The 24,981-nt window shown below is 46.3% G+C and overlaps 1 protein-coding gene across 4 annotated transcripts in view; it reads right to left on the bottom strand.

The window, feature by feature from the left end:
- spock1 (SPARC (osteonectin), cwcv and kazal like domains proteoglycan 1) overlaps positions 1 to 24,981 on the bottom strand; it is a 228,580-nt gene that overhangs the window by 93,647 nt on the left and 109,952 nt on the right. For 2 of the 4 annotated variants that reach the window (XM_064325886.1, XM_064325887.1), the window contains exon 4: positions 2,998 to 3,078. The exons of the other annotated variants lie outside the window; for them this stretch is intronic. In XM_064325886.1, the coding sequence (XP_064181956.1) occupies positions 2,998 to 3,078 (81 nt within the window). The remainder of the gene's footprint in view (positions 1 to 2,997; positions 3,079 to 24,981) is intronic. 4 annotated transcript variants of the gene reach the window in all.

Below are 24,981 nucleotides of genomic sequence, written 5' to 3'. Positions count from 1 at the left end.
AGCAACAGCACAGCTGAAAAAAAGCACTGGAAAGCAGGCCGGTACTCTACGGAGCACGAAGAAAATTGGCGGTTATTTTATACCGCCGGAATTACACAATCCGCATGGTGCAGATTGTCAATTGGGTTTCCATCACCCCATCCCGCTGTTTTCTCTTCCCTTTACGGCGATACGGCGGTCCGAGAGCGGGGCCTTAATGTGCTTCAGCGAGGAGCTGTCAAAATATCGGCCCGCGTCCCGAATCACCCCCCCCCCCCGCCCTCCCCCGCCGTCTTCCCCCGCCGTCCGCGGAAGCAAGGCCAGACACGCCACGACCCCGCCTGACCCCGCGGCGGTCGGAGAGCGCAGAGTGACGGCGTGGCCCAATCCGGGGCCCACGCAGGGCGCCTGTCGTAAAGGACACGCCCCCGACGGCCGCGGCCCGCCTCCGCTGCCGCCGCCCCGGCGAATCACGCGCATGCTTCAGTCAGAGTCAGACCGCAGACCGACACAGTGCACCTCTCTCACACCGTATTGGGCGTGCCCAGTGATTGGCTGTTCAGGAGGGCTACGAGATACAGATTACCGTGAGGAGGGGGTGAGGGGCGCCTTCTCAATGCGTTCTGATGACCAGGTTTGATCGAGTGCACTTTAGTGAATCTTTTAATCTTTTACTGGAAATGACTGATTTCACTGTTTTAAATAAAGTCACACGAAAAGCCTCCCTCTTCTTTTCTCTCCCCAAAAAAAATTGCCTTTTAACCAACGAATAAGAGAAAACACTGTCATTTTAATACTATAATCCCATGGTAATCATGTGCTTACCTATTTTATATTACAACAACGCTTAATCTCCATTCCATTATTTGTGTTCGGCATTGAATGGTTCCTCGCCATGGTTCTTATGACAGGTTGAGACATGTTGTTGTGACTGGGCTATTGGCTCTTCCCCTAACAGGAAGCTGACAGCTTTTCTTCATTAGTCAGGGAAGGACATTTGTTGAAATAGACTTTTCTTATTCCTTGACATTTTTCACAGTGTAGGAGGAAGTGCTTCCCCGTCGTTGCCTCTCCTGTCTTGCAGAGACCACATACTGTACACATTCTCTGGGCACCCATGGCTGTATGTGCAAACCTTTTCCAATAGCTGTGGTAAACTGCTACCACCTTAACCCCATTTCCTATTTCCTCCCTATATTTCTATTTCTCCTGCACTCCGATGCTCATGTTGTACCCTTTCTCTGTCCTTCTCTCTCTCTCTCTCTCTCTCTCCCACACACACACGCACTCTCTCTCTCTCTCTCTCTCTCTCTCTCACACACACACACACTCTCACTCTCACTCTCTCTGTGCGGCCCCTCCTGTCGCCATGCCAACACACACACACAGCCCCCCTCTGTCTCTATTTCTCTGCACCGGCAGTCTTTGCACCGGCTCCACAAGCAGCAAGCGAAACCTCCCGAATTTGTCAAAGAGCGAGCCAGATATTGGTATTCTCGCCGGCGGCTGAAGCTAAGCCATCGCTGGTCTGGAAAGGGAAGCTGCCTCCTTGTGTGATGGAAATACTTGCGGATTATACAGGGCTGCAGGTGCAGCACTGCTCCCCAACCCCCCCCCCCCCTCGTACCCCCCCTCCCCCTTGAGGAAATAAAGACCTTCTTGGCCAAGCACGTCACTCATAATACTTCAGGAACACTCGTTACCGGAAGGGTCCAATAACTAATACCGGGCGCACAAACAGACTTATGGTTATGTCTTTCATCTTTGATTTTATGAATATTTATTTCTCTGTTTCTATTCCACTGCTCGCCCCCACAACCCCCCCCCCCCCCACGTAATGGCTTAAAAGATTACACAGTGTGCAAAACAGATTGATAGTGCAGCAGATCTGGTTTACCTACGCTAATCCGGACGCAGCTCGCCACCGCTCTGTTTGTCCGCCTGGCTCCTCCCCCTGACCGCTCGATTCCAGTCAGGTGCTTCGGCTTGTTACCTGGTTACCGAGAGCCGTGAAACTTTGTTTAATGACACCTCCGGGGAGCACCTGACTCCTACGCGGGGCATTTGGAATTCAAGCGGCGTGAGCGTACTCCAAAACTATTTCTGAGAGCACACGCTCTTTAACTGTAGAGCCTGGATCTTCTGACGGTCAGTCTATCTCTCTGCCTGTCTCTCTGTGGGCAACAGCTCTCTCATACGTTCTGGCAGTTTCCTGTGAGCACAGGTACGCCTCGCTCTTTTTTCGTGAAGTTTTTTCGATCGGAGACGTTTTTTCGAACGCTTGCGGAATGCGGATTCAAAATGAGGCGAAACGCCTCCTGGTTACAAAATCGAGTCCAGACTCAAGTAGCAGGACCTCTGCAATCCGTACCACTAATTAATTCTGTACCTTTTTTCCTCAACAGACCCAATACCTTCGCAAGAGGGCTAGCAAAACATGAAATTAATAATTAAATGGAAAAAAAAATTTGCGCATAAAGCACACTGATAAAAAACGCTTAGTTTTAATTCGCCATTGCAAATCGGCACAGAGGGACGTGTGAAACCGGGGGGCAAAACTACAAGCAAGAAAACACGCACCCCGATCTGCTATTTGAGGCCGTGCACATTGGACTGAGAATACCGCATCAGTCAAAGTGCTTTGATCTCACTGGGGACTCGTTTCCACCCTGTCATTTGTCACAGCCTTTAAAAAGGCCCTGAACTCCAAGCATAAAAAGCACCCTGGGACTCCAGCAGAGCCACGCTAAGCCTAGCCCAGAACAGACCGGCAAGGCCGGATACAGCCGGGTACGAGACAGCAGGTAAAATAACAAAAAATAAAAATAAATTTAAAAAAAAACTACCTGCTTCGCCCACGGGGAGATCTGCGCTCACAAACCGACAGGATTTCCGCAGCGAGGCGGTAGGAGAACCCAAAATAACCACAGACACCCGCATTCCCTCCTGAAAGGAGGCGGCCATTTTGTTTCTTGATTGAAGGAGCACAGGGCGCACCTGCGATCCGGACAAACTCACCGTCCTCTAATCTCCACTTGCCGGGAGCTGCAAGGCCTTTGGACCCGGGTTCGCCGTGCCTGCTGGACCTCACGTCCGTCTCTGCGGGGACAACAGAACCCGTTAGAAACCCGCGGCGTCCAGACCACCGTGGCTGCACACAGCCCATAAAACATCTCTGAGGTATTTAAATTTACACTTCAGCTCAGACTTCCTGTCCAGGAAACACGTTCAGACTCGCGGTTACAAGATGTCCTCACACCTTCCAGGAACGTCCTGTTTGTGAAAAACGTAGGCCTGTCTGTTCAGGGATGTGCCTTTAAGTGTGCAGGTTTCAATGCCGATTTATCTCTGTATGAAGGTACGGGGTTAAGGAGGCTGGTGTAGGCATTACTTTAAACCTGAATGGATCGCGGACACGTAGAGTCGGTCTCACAGCCTGAATGGGCTGAACGGCGATACTCATATTCCAGATGGTGCGGTTGGATCAAAAGAAAAGGCAGAGAGGTAATTGTCTGTGACCAGTGGATATTGACATGGAATGAGGAGAGATACAGTCAACAGAAAAGTCTATAACCGCTGTCTCAGCAAATTCCCTGAAATGTTTACTGATGCAGACGGCTCGGGAATGCTAGCAGAGTGCAGGCGCGTACAGGCCAGAGCGTGCCTGAGCGTGTCTGAGCTACACAGAGGCCGCAATCCAATCAGGGCTGAGCGGCTTGCAAGCAGGACAAAGCATTTTGTTCGGAGACTCCTGCATCACTCTGCAAAGGAAGGCAAAAACCGGACCTCGTCTGGCCACGGGGAGCAGGGCGAATATCACGCGCCTCGGACCCCGCAGCGAGGACCAGGCGATAAAGCGAAAGTTCAGCTCGGGCGGACGGAAGCGAGGTGTCTTCGGCCTTCGCCCTGCCGCAGCGGCCAATCAAAATTCCAAACGCTCAGCAAGGGAAAAAAAAATGAAAAAAAATCCTTCAGAAGCTTTCGCTACCGATTCATCTGTCCCCCGATTTATTCAGCCCGGTGTTTTACGGCGTTGCTGACAAACCCCATTGTGCCGGGACGTCCCGCGGGCGTGGAACAAAGGCGGCTGAATTTACCGCCCGCGACAGCTGACGACAACGGCGGCGGTTGGCGAGGATCGGGCACGGAGCCAGAGAGTGGCACCGGCCGCTGGGTGATGTAACCTTGCCTGTCCCGTCCTGGGCACCGGCCCAACAGCTGGCAGGTGTGCCAAACCCCAGAAACGCTTCCCCGAGGGCTACTCATCCCCATCCGCCGCACCGGGGAGGAAACCGACTAATCTTACTCCCCTGCAGACGCCAGACCCTTTCAAACAATCGGCTCCTCTTCATTTATTTCACCTCTGCTTATATATTTATTTATGAACAAAGCACGTTCCACTTGAAGGAGGATGAAGCTGTTAAGTATTGATCTTGTGGTTAATTTTTTCTCTCTCTCTCTCTCTCTCTCTCTCTCTCTACCTCTCCTCTCTCTCTCTCTACCTCTCTCTCCCGCTCTCTCCCTCTCTCTCTCTCTCTCTGCCCTTGCAGCTCCCTCAACTGATACCTCAGCACCGAAAATCAATTCAACCGTCCATTCTCCCCCTCCCCCTCCCCCTCAGTTAAGCAGGAATTAGCTTCCGTTAGCCGACGTGAGCTAGCGGTGGGGTTTCTCCGCGCGGGGCGGCTCTGCACCCTCCCGGCGGGGGCTGGGGGAGGAGCGCACGCCTGCGCGGGACGCCTCGTCATCGCGGCCACGCTCCCGCCGGGGGCGGGCGAGATAGCGGCGGTCGCCCAGGTGCCGCGGAGACACGGCCGTTTCCGTAACGTCGGCAACGGGCCATTAAAGCGGGCGGGGCAGTAAAAGCGGCAGCGGGTGCAAGTGCGCGCGGCGCGGTGTGGGGCGCATTAAAATTTAACGAGATGTTTGTTTGCGGTGCTCCCAGCCATTTAACATGCCTCAGAACCCCTGATGTACACGCGCCCCGCGACCCGCGCCCCCCCCGCCCGGTGAGTTATCCCCGCTGCTCCCCCGCTGGCTGAGACACACATTACTGCTGCCATTACGGCATGGCATTGAGAGAGATCCCTCCTTCATAATGCAGAGAGAGAGAGGGAGGGAGAGAGAGCCAGAGAGAGAGGAGGAGAGAGAGAGAGAGAGAGAGAGAGAGGAGAGAGAGAGAGAGGGAGAGGGAGAGAGAGCCAGAGAGAGAGAGAGAGTGAGCGAGAGAGAGAGAAAGAGAGAGAGAGAGGGAGAGGGAGAGAGAGAGCCAGAGGGAGAAAGAGCGCCAGAGGGAGAGAGAGAGAGCCAGAGAGAGAGAGAGAGAGAGAGAGTGACAGCGAGCGTGTGAAAGAGAGTGTATTTCCTGTATTTCTATGCAGTATGTATGCTTTGGCAATATTTACTAATGTATCTAATGCAAATAAACATTTTGAATTTGAATTTGCGAGAGAGCGCAAGAGAGAGAGAGAGAGAGCGATAAGGGGATGGAATAGATGTGAGGTGAGAAAGTGAGTAAGAGTGAAATGAAAAGAGAAGACAGATAGTGTGACGGATTAAAATTGGGTGAAGAGTATGAGAGAGAAAGGGAGAGAGGATTAGAAGATAAAGAGTATACACTAAGTGGAAGGAGTGAGAAGGACCTGCCACTGTGGTTGTAGAGTGTAATCCCCCTCTCTGGAGCAGCTTTGGGCCTGACGCTGCAGTCCCTGGTCAGGGAGTGTGTGTGTGTGTGTGTGTCCGCAGCCTGGCACCCTGTCTCCCTTTCAGAGTGCCCTTCATTAATCACACCGTCATTTCTACTCGCCAAGCAGATGTCTTAATCCGAGGGGACCAATCCAAACAAGCCACTGCTCCTGCAGCAGACATCCAGACACACTGCTGCAGCCAAAGAGCTACCTGTACTGTACAGTAGAGTGAATCTCTCACCTGCACTATACCAGTCACAGCAGAAACTTACCTCTATTCTTACTCACACTGCAGTGACTCTCTCACCTGTATTTACCCATTATACTCTCATAGTACAGGGTCCATTATATAAAATGCTCACAGTTGTTGGACTTACAGAATTCACAAGCTAATTCATGGTGATACCTTAAATCAGCAGTAATTCAGCTTGCCCAGTAGCTTGACACTTTCAATACTGGTTAATCACAAACAACAGCGATGCTGGAAGTTTTCCACACCACTATGGCACAGTCTTAGCACACACATATGCTATATGAAATCAGGAGATGAGCATTCTATTTGGTGCACCACCAGGTAAACAATAACTCCCTAGCAAAGGAAACTGTGATCGCTATCAAAGAAAAACATAATGAAATCAATTGAGTCTTTTTTTCATTTACACATTATTTAACCAGAATAACGTGAACACATATAGAATCTCTTTTACAAGGGAGATCTAATCAAGAGGGCATCTCAACACATAACCTATCTGCAATAACAGACATGGGCAATACACAATAAAAAACAAAGAACAGAAAAATGTTGTTTAAGACAACAGGCACTTCCTGTAATGTTTCCTAGATTCTTGACTCAAACTCTTCCAATGAAATTAAGCTCTCTAGGCATCGGTATGTTGCTACAGTTCCAAGAACAGCTTTGTAATTTAAAAGATACCTGATTTTTTCGCCTCTGGGTCATGTAGGAAGACAACCCCAACTAATGATACAGTACGCAGTGATGAGTAAGGGGTTTACAGTGATACATCTTATAGTCCCGTGACACAGCAAGTCCAGCACAGGCAAGTATGATTTATATGCAGTGTGCACACAAACAATCAAGAACACGGAGGAAAAGTTGCACAATTTCCTTTTTTTCTAACAATGGAAAAAGTGGGGAAAAAAACCTTAACTTAAACTTAACTTAAGCTTTCTTTGGCCAGCTTGTCAACAATCTTCGTCAAGCTAAAGACCAAGATACTTACGACATGACATGCTCAGTTGGTGTGTTCTCTGTGGCAACTATTTGGGTGACCAACGCTTGTGTCAATTTTTAAATTGTGTTTCTGAAATCAAATGTATATTTGAATAGCTGGTACGACTGCACTGAATAGTAGTCTCGATCAGTACTGTGCAGATGGTGGTTTAAAATGCAAGCAAAACAGGCTGTGAAAGACGTGCCCTAGATATGAGAGTGAGTTAAAGAGATGCCTTAGCATTCACATTGTCTGCATTCAGAACAATAGATACACGCTCAACATTCTCAGTTAAGAGGAGCAAATAGATTCAGGCTTTTCAGCATATTGGCTTCATCAGTGAAACGGAATTATGGGCCGTTGGTGGTCGTACATTCCTAACAATGAAGCTTCACCACAGGTATACAAGCTAATTAGAGAGGAACTACCAATCAGACCCTCTATGTTCAGAAAGACTATTAACAGGTACTTAACTCTTGGCAACAACTCGAAAAAGTAATGTACATTTTATACAGAAATTGACTGCACTCCTATTTTAGCCCTTTGGGTTTAAAACAGAGGGGCCTACATTTGAAGAATTCAATTAGTACATTTAGAATTAAGATCCACACTCAATTTTTTTTAATGAGGCTAAAAGGCTCCTATATTGCCTTCATCGGTTAAATAGAACTATGTGCTGATGGCACTCTTACTTTTGCAACTGCAAAGTGTCACTACAGTTTTACATTGAGCGGAGATTAATATACTACAGCAACTCGAGAGAAAAACACAAAATACAAACATGCGCGTCTGATAAATTAGATTATTAAAGTTTTTTTTCTGTGATTCTAGATTCAAAGCACTTGTTTATTCAATTTGGATTTCATTCAACACCACTTCCCTCCGACTCCCCCATTCCCCACAACGCTCTCCAACCCACCCCCCCCCCCCCCCCAAAAAGTGAAACATTACACAGGTTAACCGGCCTAAAAGGAACACATAAAATCAATCAACGCTTCGACTCCAGATAAGGTGCCACAGGCCCACGGAAATACCTCATTATTCCATTTAGCAGACACAGCGTTAGCGTCGTAACCCTTGGGGGAGGGCAACTGGGGAAAGACAGGACCCAATCAGATCTAATAAGCGGGTGTAGTGGACCACGTACCGGCAGAGAGTTTCCAGCACGCGCTCTCACACTCAGGAAACAGGACACATTCAAGCAAAATGGCAAAGAGGGGCTGACACTTTAATGGCTACACACCAGCCTGTGAAATTGCATATTGCTTTAGCCGGACTATGAATAAAGTGGCCTTTGCATTTCATCACTGTCAGAGAAAAGCTAAGCTGAGGGGAGAGATGGGGGTGGGGCCCTGCATTATAAATATATTTCAAGTTCGGAATGAACACTGAGTGTGTGTGTGTGTGTGTGTGTGTGTGTGCGTGTGTGTGTGTGCGTACGTACGTGCATGTGTTTGTGTGTCTTTTTGTGTGTGTGAACACCTATGGAATATTTAACATGCAACGCAGGTCGATCCTGCAGCCTCATTCGTGTGTCAAGGCGCGTCCCGGAGATTGACTCTGCCCCCCGATTGGGCACGTCTATGATTGAGGCGCTACCCACAATCCATCTGGAGCTCCAGCTGGGTAACACGTCCAGGGCCGCTGTCAAGACCAATGATTCAGCCAGGCACTAAACTCAAACCATCTGGCGCCAGGCAGCGCACCCCACCCAGGTCATTGCAGTAGCGCAGAGCCGCATTCAGACAGCACGGCCCCCTAATTTTTCAACAGCAAAACAGTATCTGCTCCAGAGACTCACGGCGTGGGACAGTGGAGTCACATTCTCAGGCCGGTGGAGCCCTTGGCTCCGCCCCATCAGTCATCACATGACCAAAGATCCCAGTGGCCACACTCATGCCATGTGATCAGTGCCTGAGCAAGGTCATGCACCCAACAGAGGCCGACAGTACAAAACCTTGTACGCGTGCACACACACACACACACAAACACGCACACATACACACGCACCACACACACACACACACACCCACACACACACACTACACACACACAAGCACACCACACACCACACACACACATGCACCCACACACACACACACCTACACACACACAAACACACGACACACGCACATGCACACACACACACACACACACACGTACACACGCGCAACACACACGCACGTACACACAGCGCCACACACACACACGCACACACACACACACACACACACACATAAACACACACACCCATCCGCGGGACGGCGGGCGAAAGCCTTCATCACGCCTTTCGATTGAGAAACATTCCTTCCAGAGGAATCAATAGCGCGGGTGAGCTATCGGCTTCATCGGCTCCGGACTCCAGAATCCAGATCTCTCGCTGCGGACAATGGCCCCTCTCGCAGGCTTCCCCCGCAAAATGGAATTTTTCGAGGGCAATTTGGCAAAGTAGAAAGCGCGACACAAACTCAATCCATCAGACCAATCCTGGGACTCGCACGCCTCTCACAGCTCATTAGCGATCAAACGCCCGAGAACGAGATGGGCCAGGTGCTAAATGACCGAAAAACAAAACAAAGTAGCGAGCGGGGGGGGGGGGGACTGCAGAACAGATCACTGGGATACTGGAGCACACTGGAGACCTCCACAGTCCCAGAGACCCCCCCCCCACCATCTCCAGCAGAATGTGCGGGACTGTCGGTTGACAATGACTTTGTAAGCTTTTCCGGTCCCCCTGGTGCATTACTTTCGGTGTTTGGAGCAGAACCTCGTCTCGTCCTACCAATAACCCGCCGCATCCAGGTTTAAATCAACAGGACACCCCGTTGTTTAAACCTAGGGGGTACACAGAGTCAACACGTATCCGAAATGGGGAAGGTAAACCGAGTCCCCTGCAGCGAGCGTTCCTTGGAGGCGGAAGCATTCCCAGGGTAAACGAAGACAAACAAACAGAGAAGCACTCCGCGCCAGAGAAACTGTGTCTGGGAATACAATATGTCAATAATATTGCCCGCGTCAGCAGGGCTCTGCTTAAAACTACACAATTCCTCTCCGCCCAGTCTATGGGTAGTATTACTTTTTAGGCCTCTCCCTCAAGCTCTATTTGCTTTACAGCCAGAGGGTGGAACCAATACAAAAAAGGCGTTTTAGATTCCAGACTTGATCTGCAGGTATGAGAAATTAAAATAATGGCCACACCCTAATGTCTTAAACTGGATGTAGAGCCCCCCCCCCCACAAAAAAACTGTTTTTTAATAAGGGTTTGGAGTATTGTTGTTACTGCTCAGGGTGACTGCTATGTGTTATGATTAAGTGTTACAACCAGGTTTTCTACAGACAAGCATCACTTCTCAGTACTACACATAAGCCTTTCAGTGGAGGGCTATGGTTGAGTGTTACAGATAAGTGTTATAGGTTGGTGTTACAACTAAGTGTTATTTCTCAGAGTAACAGCCAGGTATTTTACAGCTCAGTGTCACAGCCAGGTGTTTCACAGCAGAGTATTAATGCTCAGCGCTACGGCAAACGGTTACAGCCGAGTCTTTCATCTGAGCGCTACGACCGAAAGCTGCAGATGAGAGTCGCTGGCTCCTGATATAGCTCCTCCAAGTTTGCCTCCCTCTGTTCCCGTGCGCTTGGATACAGCTGAGAGAAAGTTCCGGGGACATCTGCTCTTGGCTCCAAACCGCAGCGAGCGGCCGTCCTCAGATCCGACGCGGCAGCAGTAGAGGGATACGAAGCGCCGTCCAACGCTCGCCGAGGTACAGAAGCTCCGTTTCGCCTTCTCCCTTTAATAGAAGGGCAGGGCACAGCGAAACCCCTTCGCTATGACAAGACCCCGGCGTGTCACAGCGCACAGAAAATCCGCTCTGATGCACTTCTGGCGCGCCACGTGAAAAAGGGGCAGAGTCCAGACGCGGTGCCGTGCTTTCCACTCAAGAGGCCGTCTGAAATGATTCGGAATGACACCACCAGTCATTTCCTTGCTCTTTCCTTTGATAACCGTTTAATGCCAGAGACCAGAGAGTGCCCTGGACTTAAACACCTCTTAAGTCCTGGGTGTTGCGGAGGCTGGGAGTCTCTCAATATTATTTTTGAAAAGAAAGCAAAATGTACAGTAAAAGATTAGTGATAAGATCATCAGTCCATTGCACAGAGAGAGAGAGAGAGAGAGGGAGAGAGAGATAGCATGAATGAGAGAAGAAAGATATAAAGGAGATAGCAATAGATAGATCAGTAGACAGACAGACAGACAGACAGACAGACAGACAGACAGACAGACAGACAGACAGACAGACAGACAGACAGACAGACAGACAGACAGACAGATAGACAGATAGATAGATAGACAGATAGATAGATAGATAGATAGATAGATAGATAGATAGATAGATAGATAGATAGATAGATAGATAGATAGATAGATAGATAGATGATGATTTAAAGCAGCTGCGTTGGTGTGACTGACTCCCCCCTCCAGGTCCGGCTCGCACTGCGGCGCGGGGCAAAGCTGATTAATGAAGCTCTTCCTCTCGAGGGCCCTGCTCCGCCTCTCCACCACTCCTCCATCACTGTCAGCCACGCCCTCCCCGACCCCGTCACCGTGACCGAGAGCGCGAGGGGGGCCCAGGTGGCCCCGGCACAGATCAGCCCGCCGCCGTCGCCCTCCCTGCCTCCGATATTGGACACATCCATCTTTAGCAGTCAGTGGCTACTCCGGTTACCCTGGTTACCCCGGAACTTTCCTTAGTCTTTCCTAACTGTTTTATAACTTTAAAAGGCTTTTTTTTTGGTGGGGGGGAGGGAGGGGGGGGCTCTCCTTCAGAAGCACTTTTACAGAATTTAAGCCAAACCAATTATTAAATCAGCTCTTTCATTTTGGCTATAATCACAGATTATTACAGAACAGTGTTAATGAAAAGCGAAAGCACATTAAGGTGTGGATAGGGAAATAATAATATCGCTGGTTCATTAAAACACTTATGCGTGCACAATGCATAATTATATTTTCAAACAGGAAGAGGGTACGCAGCGCAGGATAAATCTTCGACACACTTTTTTGTGAGACAGAATCCTCTCTGCCACAGTGCGAGCACGTTTCAAATGAAACCGCTGTTGTGGAAATTGGATATAATTTAATGATACCCCCAAATAATTCTACCTTTGTTCTCCTGTTCCTTCATTTATCTCCAGTAATTAATCTTGTAACGGGAACAAGGACCTAATCTTGCTGCGCCTGCTTAATTCAGGCTAGCTCTTTCAGCCTTCACTATAAGGAAGAGAGGGGGAAAAGAGGGGGCAGAGAGAATGAGAGAAGTGGAAAAAAAGAAAAAAGAAGGGGAGTAGCGAGGAGAAGAGCAGAGAAAGAGAGGAGAAACTAAAGGAGACTTTGAAATTTCAAGCAGAGGATATCAAAGTTACAGAGTTAGTATCTGGATATTAAATATGGTCTTGTCTTCATTAAAGAACAAGGAAACAGAGCAAGGGTGATGATGATTGTTTGGGTAAAAATATGCCTCAGGAGCCAATGTTTCGGGGAGCGAACAGGCAATTTAAGCCAATACATAAAGATTGTATCATCAGTTTAAGTAGGATTAAAAGCGGAAGATGTGGTTTGAATTATGCCTGGCCTAGATTCTGCGTGACAATAAGAGAGGAGAAAGAGTCCCCAGAGATAACAATGAGGATCTGTGATAATTCATATTCTGTGTTTATTTCTGGAGACTATCCCCAGTTTAAATTGAAAAATAATATCTCTCATAATCAGGAAGTGGAGGATAAGCTTCAGCCATGTAATTTAGGCTATTAAAGATAGGCTTATGTACTGAGATGTAAGATATAAGAATTAATAGCGCTTTAATTATGCCCAGGTTTATTGTCAGTTGTCACTTGGGGGCCATATCCATAGTTTTGTTCTTTATCCCTGATTGTTCTGAACTATATGGGCCCTAAGGGCTCTCGATTGGCTGCAGTAGATGTAAAAGCTGTGATTGGTCTCCAGGGAGCACCTGAGTATTTGGGTGATCTGTGGTAAGTCTTTGAACTTGTGATTCATCTCCAGATGGTCTCTGAACTTGCAACTGGTCTTTAGGGAATCTCTGAAACTGTGACTAGTTTTTGGTCTGTTCCTGGCCTTGTGACTGGCCGCCTGGTGGATTGTGGGAGTTTGCGATTGGGCTCTAGAGGTGTAGCTGCTTTTGTTGATATGTGTCCTGTAAGAAAAAGGGGGAAATTGGATTCTTTAATATGTATTTTCCTGCTGTGGTTCTGTAGCTGAAAGTAAAGTAATTAAAACAGAGTTATTTAGGCAGGGTTTTCATGCAGTGTTCCCAGGCCTTGTCTTGAACTACACTGTGTTCCAGTTCCTGGAACTTTCCTGAAAGTCATTTGTTTGCCCATTGTGATTGAAAAGCATTTTAAAGTTTTACAACCTTGAGAATTCTTTCTACCTCTTTAACACACAGCAAAATAATATATCTTTCTGCTACAATGCTCAGGTATGACTGTAAGCTTCAGCAAACATAAATTTCTAAAGCTATGCCAGATCGCTGGCAGTGTGCTCCGGGTTGCATATGCAACAAACGGCCCTATGTTTCAATAGGTGTCTGCCTTGCTAATTTAAAACCCCAGCATCTGGCAGTGGCAGAGTCTAAGAGAGTCATTCAGCAGGCTGGAGCTAATTACTGCAGCAGATTGGTCCACCTCCATATGCACCCACCCACACAAATTACTTCATGCAATACAGTCCAGTGGTAAGCAATCTTGTTCCTGGAGATCTACCGTCCTGTTAGTTTGCACTCTCTAACCCTAACAAAGCACAATCTCATTCAACAGCTCGAGATCTTGTTGAGCTGCTAATTAGTAGTCAGGTGTGCCAAATTAAGGTTGAAATGAAAACATACAGGATGGTAGATCTCCAGGAAGAGGGTTGGTGCTGCTGTTATAGTCCATGGACACACAAAGCTGGCCCTCAAATCCAAATCCAGACCCTGGTTTTCTTTCCTCCAGGTAATTAACTGAACAATTTGTGCAACTGATTGCCGGGCCTGTCTTTACACCTGACGCTCAGGTGAAGGGAGGGTGGAAAACCAGCAGTTCTCTGCCCTCAAGGACTGTGACTTGAGTAACAGGGTTTTAGTGTGATCATACCGCAGCTGGCTATCTGTCTGCTGCTAAAGTTTTTTAAGTTGGAAGAGATGTCAGGATGCTTGGCTACATGCCACTGAAATTGCAGGACCTAACCCATTAAAAACAATATCTTTTTTTAGCATTTCCTTATGGTTTCAGAGCCCTACTCCCTGTTGTTTGAATTGGGTTCATCCATCGCATTGCTGTCAATGTAGCTGCTGCCACGCTTTCTATGTCACTTTGGTGCGGGCTGAAATAATATTGCGACAATATCACAAGGCTTCATTCAATCACATATTAAACACAGAGACAGCCTTCTCTATCTCTGCCTCCGTTATCTAGTGAGCAGATACTATAGAGATCCTGTGCATGTCAGAACATTTCTTTTTTCCAGATAGATAAAAGGTAATGCCCACATCAGCGTGGAGACACTGTTCTGTAATCCCCTGGAACTCCTTGTTGCTTTTGTCAGTTTTTGCTCTTAATATCTGATAATGCCCCTGCATCTGCGATAGCATAATTTCTTTTTGAGTTCACTTTCCTCTCCAAGCAACTGGAACGACAAAGTGGATTTGCTTTTATCCTTAGTTGTACACTCTTTTTTTACCTCAATGTTTTTAGTGGGCTTTCAACAATTAAAACCAAAACTGCAAATATAATACATTGCTGCAAGTAATTTCAATAGAAGATCTCTCTGTCCACAACACAGCTGTGTAAACACATAGCTTCTGATGCTATCAATGTTGACATCTCTCTGTTGATAAAGTATTTTTATTATTTTTTTGCTTGGGATGCTGTAACTCACAAGGCAATGCACTCTGGGAGAATTCCTTTGTCAAGAGCACAGTAGTATGATTTATTAATCTATCTCAATTTTAGGGTACTGCATAAATTCACAAATCAATTCAAGATAGTGTAATGCACTATGGGTGTAAACACACAAACAAAAAGAAATACACTTCTGTAAACAATGAGAACCAGCCTTCTATGAATAATTGTATCTCTCTCTCACCTCTATATGGCGATCCTGGTGAGGAATCAATCAACATTTGTCAGTTAAAAGCCAGATTTCTTTCACAAACACAGTTTGTTGTGTTTTCAGCGATCACTAAGACAAACTCATAAAATTGAGTCTGTGAAGAAACATTATTATGTTTGCATTTGCTTATTGCACTTACGCAAAAATTAAAGACAAATGTTAATTGAATACTGGCCCCTGTAAATAGGGATATGAGTTTTGTGGGCTGGTTTTGCCATGGATCTTTATCCTCTAGCTCCAGTGTCAATCAAGATTATTTTGCAATACACAGTTTGATCTATTATTCAGGTACATCTGCAGTCAGCAAATAAATAAATTTTACAAGATTATATTATATTATATTACATTAATTTAGCAGACTCTCTTATCCACATCAACGTCCAATGAACAAGTGGATTCAAGTGGATTTAAATAAGAAAAAGTTCCAAGCCCGACTCACAGCATTCCCAGACCAGGTAGTATACACGAAAGACCGCCAAAACAAAGCAAAAAAATCAAATATATTAGCCAGCCACCAAAATTCAAACTGTGAAATGCATGCAGATTATTATTATTATTATTATTATTATTATTATTATTATTATTATTAATAATAATAATAATAATAATAATAATAAACAGTGTCACACGTATGTTTCTTTTAGACACTAAATACAATTCGTCCTCATGCACTTCTTCTGCATGTTTTAGTCAAGAACTTCAGACACCATATGTTGTCCATTTGTGAGTTGTAGTGAACAAATGAGCTGAGTACCAGGATGTGCTAATTCCTTTTCAAAATCTGTGTGCTGAATGGGCATTTTAAACACTTCCGTTGTCATGACATCCTTTAAATAACTAGTGATCACTTTGGATATCCTGTAAGTGTGGTTACAGTTGAATAGCAAGGTTTGGCTCATGTAAAATAGGTGTCCCTTCCTCGTACTGTTGCCCTCTTAGATATGGAGAAGTGTCCATTCTTAATTCACTATTTAGGTGTCAGGAGGTAAATAGAATCATTGCCCTGCAACACAAGGACTTATTCATTTAGCAGACACTCTTATCCAGAGCAATCTATAATTTGACATGGCAAACCTTCTCACAGCTGGATATATATTGAAGCAATTCAGGCTAAGCACCCTGCTCAAAGGTACAACAGCAGCGTTCAACGAGGGAATAGAACCAGCAAAGCCTGGGTTACGAGCCGAGATCCCTAAACATTATTCTACTCTGCAGCCCGATAAACTGCTAATGTGGAATCGAGAGTCTCTCTCCTGTGCAACTGCACAAGTGTAAACTCCCCATAGCACACATATACTGAATCAATTCCCTGAGTCTTTAACTTTACAGTTTCAGGACAATGGACAGCTCCACCGCAACCATAAATGGGACTATAGCCCATTATTAAAGTCTGTCATAAGAAAATTGCACTCAGTTATATATATATATCATTTTCATAGAAATAAAAAATAATTTTTTAAAAGCTTTAAAATTCACAAATAAATTATTTTTAATAACCTCCAAAGATTGTCAACATTCTACCACTACATGTTTTGTTAGTTTGTAGTTTAGACACTCACATCCAGCAAGGATACCCACTCCTAAACATCTCAGGCTCAAGTAATCAACGGCATGTTTGTAACTGAGCAAACTAAATATTTCACCGAGATGGTACTCATTGTCAGCAAACTTAATTGTCACTTGGGACATGAGTCAAATAAGCAATAAACAGTTTGCTGAATTCAGCATTTACTTTCATGCCCAGCGCCTAATTAAATTAGCATGATGTGTGGTGTCAGATCACATTTTTTGGATGGATGAGTCTTTGAAAAGGGTCTATAGCAATTTAGGCAGCCAATATTAATCAGTTTTAGTGGGCCACAACAGCCTACAGGAACCAGTGAAACCAGAGAATGTGGGCATCTTGCTGTTCCCTTGACAAATCACATATCAAATGCTACATAAATTTATATTGCTATTAAACTGTAGTAGACACAACTTTATCACTGATTATATATTAATTAATAATTTTTCAACTGCATACAACTTTCCTATCAGTTGATATATGATTTCTAGGACAAAATTGTATTAAAACTAACTAATTAATCACAATATTTGACCAAGCTGTTTTTCACTGTTGGTCAATCACTCCTTTTGGCACACATGAGTTTTGCCTGGTAGCATAAGATGCTGAATAGCTTTGAATAATGCTACACAGCTTGGTTTTTAGAGAGACGGCAATGTGAAAAGAAGGCACTGGAAAGCAGGGATGTGTGCTCCCTGCAGTAAGACAGCCAGGGAGAAAGGGGGCAGCATGGAGATTATGACTCTGGATAAAAGGGAATTCATAACCCCGTATTAGAAGTATTATGACCCTCTGAGGACCCCTTCCATCGTACCCTGAGGAAAATTATTCCATCCCACTGGGAGGCATAAAACATAAAGCAGAGGTGTCCAGCAGCATCTTTATGTCTATTTCAAGACGCATTATCCAGAAATACATAATGTATGTAACCTACATACAAATGCACAATGCAAATGCACGCTTTAACAGTGTGCACATAGCACAGCAAGCTGCTGAAGCCATGCACGTTTCCAGCTGAACACTCAGAGGAAGACAAACTGCAATAAATCATATCTCAGATGCATTATCCGGGGCAGACAGATTAAGATAGACAGACGGACAGGCTGCTTTGACATCTTTTGCATTTCAGCCTTCAAAGCCTCCCCCAATTGCGCTGTCTAGCAGGTGTATAAATAGGCTCGCGGCACTGCAGGCTAGAAAGTTTGAAGGTGATAGGCTTGCTGCAGAGGCAGGAATGTTAATTGGATGTAATCATTCACTTTGTAAATAATGCCGCTTCCTTCTTTTCATGTGAACAAAGCTGTCAACCCCATTATCTTCAGTGAATGCAGAAAGCCCCTGCTCAAAATTGGAAATTCAGACAACTGTCTAAAATGATATATCAGTGCAAAAATCTCTAAACACTGTAAGGCTTTCATGGGTTTAAAGTCAGGGTTAAAAGCAAGATGTGCCGTGTAGGGGGATCAAAGCCTTAAAACCCCATCTATACATGTTTGTATGCGTGTGTGTGCGTGTCCGTGGGTGTGTCTCTGTATGTGTGTGTGTGTGTGTGTGTGCATTTGGGTGTGTACATGGTACGTATACATGGTTGCAGGTGGTGTGTGTGTGTGTGTGTGTGTGTGTGCATGCGTATGTGCATGTGTGTATGTGTTTGTCTGTATGTGCATTTCAACTGAAGTATGACTGTGTCTGTGGAAGCTGATCTGTGTGTATGTGTAGGAGTGTGTATGTGTGTAAACACACTCATGGGTGTTAATGCAAGTGCATGTGCACACCTGTGTTTGTGTGGTCAATAGATTGAGAAAGCAGCAGAGACTCTGCTTCAGCCCTTGAGCATCAGGGAGCCCGCGCTGCCACCGCACTTCAGCGCTGTGCATCAATCAGCCTCCACATCACCGACACTGCGGCAGGCTCAGGGGCTAAACTTCTAATAAGTGTTTCACTGTTTCCACGGTGATGTGAGGCTTTATGTAAACAGCAGATTGGTTTATGAAAGTACGGCATGTGTTTGCGGAGTTACGTAATCCTCCGGGAAGCCTGGACATATGGGGAGGGGGCGGTGGGAGAGACTGTTTGCCATTCTCCAGATAAACAATTAGAGTTCCTACGGTAGAGCCCGGTGTGGCGGCAGGAAAACAATGCTCACCGCTACAGAAAGAGTGACTAAGCATCCACTTCTTTGGGATAGGTATTTATTTCATTTTATATTTGCTTATTTAAGCTTATTACATATTAATTTAAGCTCATTACACATTGGCCTGACTTAGGAATACCATTGGGCATTCCAATTGAGAGAATGGGGGAATATAGCTATAATGAGCCACACAGTATTTTGGTTGCTTTGCTCTTATCGTTCTTATCTGATCGTCTCTGGGAAATGTCCATGGCGAAGTGTTGTGCTGCAATCCATTCTACAAATGGTGCTATGCAAAATAAAGATGCATTCATATATTGACTAATTTACTGATTGGCTGTCTGATAAAGTGTATCAAGCTGAGTCATTAGTTTTTCACGTGAAAACATAAATCTGTGGTTTTAATGCATCTCTGAGGGTAAAGCATCACTGGCATAGAGAATATCTTGCAGGGTAAAGCATATCTTTGATCAAAGCATATCTGAGTTTCATAGAGCATGGAATCAGTGGTATGTTGTGCTGTTGTATCTGTGTGCTATTAAAAAACTCCTTCGCCCTGAGGTCCTGATTGGTCAAGTGTGTGTGTGAGTATGCGTGTGCGCGCGAGTGCTCCTGTGTGTGTGTGTGACACCACACGAGACTCTTAGATACATATCTCGGTTGTGTGTCTACAGTTGATATCTCTCTGAATACTTTGCCTTCATTACGAATGCGGCAGCTCAGGCAGACAGACAAACTGTGCGTTAAAAGCAGCGGCTTATCCGCCACGGCATCGAGGCGGAAAGGTGCCGGGATCCCAGAGTAAGACATCGAGAAATAAAACCGTCTCCTGCTGTTGCTCCGTCTGAATGTTTACCGTTCTCGAAAACATGAAATGTGACGACCGGAAAACCGACAGGGAAGGGGAAAGACGCTCAGGAGAGAGAGAGAGAGGCAGAGGGAGACGCTCAAGCGGAAGCCTTTAGCCGCGTTTGCCGTCCGTCCCCTCCTGAGGCGAACCGATCTCAGACTGACCTCTGACCTGTTTCTTCCCCCCTGGATAAGTACCCGCCGTCGGTCGCCTCAGAAACAACGAACGGAGCGGAGCGACCTCCGTAGAGATAAAGGGGCGGACCCTGCGCGCGAGAAGGCAGGACGGTCCAATCAGGCGGCCGACCGCGGGAACACGACCGCGTTACAAAATGTCGACCGGCGCGAGGTGTAGCCGTCGTAACGGTCAGCCAGGCTCATTTGCATTAACTCACCCTGGGGGGGTGCGATACAGCGGCCCCTGCCTGACTGGTTTTGAGACACAGTTGCGAGGCGCATCTCAGTCGGGTATTAGGGTGCCGTTCCCGCACTCACTAACACGCGGGAATAAACATCATCCGCGTGTTCTCAGACTAAACGGCATCCTTCTTATACATACTAAAAAATTACTGTCTCTCACAGTCACGCAGACCGCAGGATGATTGTATTATCGCTGCCTTCACGCACGTAGCGATTCGGAATATAGATGTGGTAGTTTACCTGGGTTCTATTGCTGCACGATTGCGAGCCGGGCAATTAAAGCTCAGACAGATGTTTCCAGCTTGTTTCGTCCCCGCTGCCCTCACGCATGATAAAGTAAATGAACGGCAACTACCTGTAATTTAATTATCTTCATTCTGCCATCGCATTCAATATTTTTTCTGTTTTTTTTTTTGTCACGGAACTTTGCCATTGATTACACATGCTAGTGATGTGCCAGAGATTTTGATTGACATTGCATAGACTGATAAAAAAATAAATGAAAAAACTGATTGCATCTGTACACACAAAATGGCTCCGATTAATTCCTGAATTCCCAACAAATTCCTTCATACGAATAAACAGCCATAATGTACAGCGTGCGCATTCACGCTTTCGATTCCTTTCCCCATATTAAGCAACGGTGAAAACTGAAATTGCCCCTGACATAATTAGTTGTTAAATTCAATTTGAGGACAATGGAATTCCTCAGTCATGCTTGAGAGCGTTGGTAACACAGGAAGACCACCTGCCCAGATGTTAAATTGAATATTTGCCTTTATGAAGCCTGGAGAAATGGAGAAACAACACTGGTAAAACCCCCTGAAAGAGGAGGAAAGAAACAGAAAAACAAATTCTCCAGCGCTCCACCAAGGCTCCATAATGGATTTATTTCAGTAAGCTCTGTTTGCCTGCCAGTATCTGTTCATTTTACCAGGGCTTTTTTTCTTTATCAATTAGCACCGGCTTGTCACTCGTGCACTAAAAGCATGTCACAGAAAGCTCACACTATTGTCACACGTTGTCAGCTATCAGCTTTTAATCCCGATTTCTGCAGAATCTGTTTGTTGGTAAAAAATGAACCTTTCATTGGACTGTTATTATCCCCGAAATTGACTCTGTAGCACAACACACATTAAATAATCTAAATCCACTCATAGCTGTGTGACAGAACCAAACGTACCCATCTGTGTGTCACCACACACCCATTCCAACAGGACCTATACTCATCCCAGCATCACCCTCACACCCATTACATCAACCCACACAGGTCCCAGCATCACTCCACACCCATCCCAACACCACCCCACACCCATCCCAACAGCATCTCGCACCCATCCAAACATCACCCCACAACCATCCCAGCATTACCCCCACACCCATCTCAACATCCCACACCCATCCCAACATCACCCCACACCCCTCCCAAAACTGCACACCCATTCCAGCATCACCGCATCCGGGGATGGCACTAGCGTGCCTGACACTAAGCACTGTGGCCTTAGTGACATGAACTGGGAACCAGCCAGATTCACGAAGACAGCTGAGCAAACATGTCTCCGGCAGACCCAGCTTCAATGGAGGTCTGTTCAGCACAAGAGGCGCTTTAAGATCATTACATGGAATATAACCGTGTTGACATGTGCAGTGTGCACATGCTACCAACATCACTGAGCGTGAATGCGAGAGAGACAGCAGCGAGCCTTTCCATGTAATGCTAAACATCACATCCCCAAGCTGCAGTCTTCCAGTACAGTCTCTCTCTCTCTCTCTCTCTGTCTTTCTCTCCCTTTCTCTCACTCACTCTCTCTCTCTCACGCACACACACACGCAAAGAGACAAATATCCACACTTCTCGCTGAGAGGAAGCAAGTTTCTCACAGTCCACCCACAGGCAATGGTGGGGAAAGGAAGGAGAGAGGGAGACAACATTTTTATCACCCCTTTATTTCAGCATAAAAATGCCTCATATCGTGCTATATGACTTCACACTTATCCCATGATCAATCTGCATGAAGCTGTGAAGTTCCTAACCCACGTCAAACTTATTGGGTGTTGAAAAGGAAAACAGAGGGGAATGGAGCGAAAAAATAAGGGAAGGGAGAAGGGATAAAAAATAAAGGAGAGAAGAAGGAAGAAAGGAGAAAGAGAGATGAAGGGCTGGTGATGATTGCTATTTTGTGTGTTCTGAGACTGTGGGAAGACTTAGACTATTAAAACGAAAGGCAAACAATGTTCTGCTGTGTTGCGTGGTCCAGTTTGATTTGGGTTGTCCTGTACATAAGACACAGAGTTCTTCAAACGCTACACATCATTATTGTATTCTATGACTCTGTGGTCTGCAAAATGACCTCACGATAATGCTCAGGATAAAATTAGAGTTCTTGTGCCCTCCTTTAATCTGGTCAACAGTCTCCTACCTAACTTCACCTGCCCGCAGGACTTCCTGCAGACAAGATGGCGCTCGTCGGTCATCACGCAGAAGCACAGGCCTGGATCTCTGCTGTCTTTGGAGATTAAGGCAAATCCAATGTCTGTATAACTCTGGATGTGACCGGGAGTTAAATAATGGATAAACCTTCAGCTGCTATCACACTTAATTAATGATCCTGGAGTGATACTGGGGAGCGAGAGAGAGACAGACAGAAGGAGGAGGGAGCATCGAGGAGACATAAAATCAGAGAGGAAGACAGGGGAAGGGGAGGAGAAGAGATAAAGAAAGAGCAAAAGGAGAATGGAGGGAGAGTTAAAGAATGATTGCAGGAGAGAGCCACTGTCCCAGAGTTTGATCGTAATGTATCGCCTTAATGAATGCTTTGTCTATATGTACAGAATATCAGAGCACGGTGTGTATGCAGAGTGCACACTCAAACACACACACACACACACACACGCACACGCACACGCACACGCACACGCACACACACAGACACACACACGCACACACACACACACACATGCACACACGCACACACACACGCACACACACGAAAGCTCACATGCACACACACACACACACGCACACACACGCACGCACGTACACACATGCACACGCACATCCGCACACACACACAGTGCTTGCTTTGCGGTGTAAACATGAGAGATTTCTTAGTCTCCCCGGCAGGCAATCAGCAAACCATGTAAGGGCCCCACGCCAAATACTCTGAAAGCGGCCCCGCACTGCACCGGCTACATAAACAAGCTCTGCCCTGAGAAAGCATTCCCTGACAGGGGGGTTTATTACCTGCAAATCACGGGAATAAAAAAAAAAAAAAAAAAAAACACTGTTTACTGTTTGAAGTAGACAGCGCGGCGAGAAAGTATACTCCAAAGAAAAGAAAACATATTGTCGAAGAAAGTAAATTTACGCCATCCGTATGAATTATGGGTTTTAATTAGAGGTATTATTGCGGCCGTGTTGTGCTACTGTAATTTTAATCAGTCGTTGAATTCGGCCCCAGCTGCCCGAGGAGACGTATTAGCATGCAGCTAACACATTAAGCACATTCCCTCCTCCTCCTGCAATGTTTACCGTGGGGGGGTGGGTTGGGGGGATTTATGTTTAAATGCCCAAACTTCCCCTGCCCCCATCACACCATGCTGCTTTTCCAATGAATCCACTTCCTCACAAATGGCAGGTTTGTCTAATGATGATGACCAGGTAGATTTGAGCTCTGACCTCTAATCTGAGCTGTGCCCTCCCCTCCTGCCCTCAGCTCTGTACAGTAGCCACTCAGCTCTGCCTCAAGCAGTGCACCAGCTTGCACTCATCCTGTTGAGGCACTGTTTCGAGAGCAAAGATTGGCCACATGGTCATTGGCCACTGAATTCAGACCATGCCAGCCCACTGCGGCCAACAGGCCTGCAGGGCAATGCACAATGGGCTCTGGAATTGCCCAGGAGTGGAAGGGTTCCAGGCAGCCCAGACGGAAATCTCATTGTGCAACAGTGAACCCTGTCTGTTCTGGCCCCTTGGTGGAATGAGCTTCACAGAAGAGACATAAGGGACCCCAGCTCCTCAATCCTAGACCTCTCTAGCACGCTTACTTAGCCCCAAAACCTGTTGTTCACTTCATGTAGATTAATGTTCATCTGGGTGGTTTTCTTATAGTCTTGTTTGGGTAGATGACAAGCCGTCAATCGAGCCTGCGCTTCTTGCACTCGCTTTCTCTCTTGGTAATATATTTTCCCTCCAGAAAAATAACTGCACTTCAGTCCCTGATCTTTGTACTAGCGCTTTCATTTCATTCAAGTCAAAACATGCCGGCAAAGTAAAGGCAAAAAAAATATTGAATTAGCAGGGCGTCTCATAAAAAAGGAAAATAAACCAATACACATGGGGGGAATAAATAGAACAAAGAAATAAGAGCAATCCACGGACAGCGCTTGGCTGGTTTAGACGGGGTGTGTGAATGTGTGTCCCTCACCCTCCCTGTGGAGGGAAAAGCTGCACTGGCAGTGTAGTGCAGTCCAGTTCCTCTCATCCCTCAGGAATATGGAGAGTGCCATCTCTGTCCTCCAAAACTCTTTTAGATGCCAAGCGCCTCATGGACCTCGCCTGCGACTCAAACACTTTCTAACTCACGCACTCACACATTCACGTTTAGCAGCCTGAAGATTCTCCACCAGGGGGAGCCAATCGAGGCGATTCGCATCAATGACACCGCGCGTCCTTGTCAGGTCAAGGTCTGGTGTTCCGGGGACATTAATTACAGCAATCTTGCTGGAATTCCACGCCTTGTGTTGTGAAGTGTGGCCCTGTCTAGACCTCTCGAAGACTGTAGTGGGCGCGAGCTTTTCTCCGTAAGCCCATCTCTATTGCTGTTGCCATTTCCAGGGCTGTACTCACCGAGTCTATGCCTCGGCAAAACCGTCCTGAGTGGTGTGTGTGCACAGTGAGCCTCTGTTCCAGCTGATTAAGAATACCCTCGTTGGGCCTACTAGTTTAG

Source organism: Anguilla rostrata, chromosome 3 (genome assembly GCF_018555375.3).
Source record: "Anguilla rostrata isolate EN2019 chromosome 3, ASM1855537v3, whole genome shotgun sequence".
Classification (NCBI taxonomy): domain Eukaryota; kingdom Metazoa; phylum Chordata; class Actinopteri; order Anguilliformes; family Anguillidae; genus Anguilla; species Anguilla rostrata.
The sequence above is the reverse complement of the archived record's forward strand: the minus strand, read 5'-3'. Positions and strand labels throughout refer to the sequence as shown.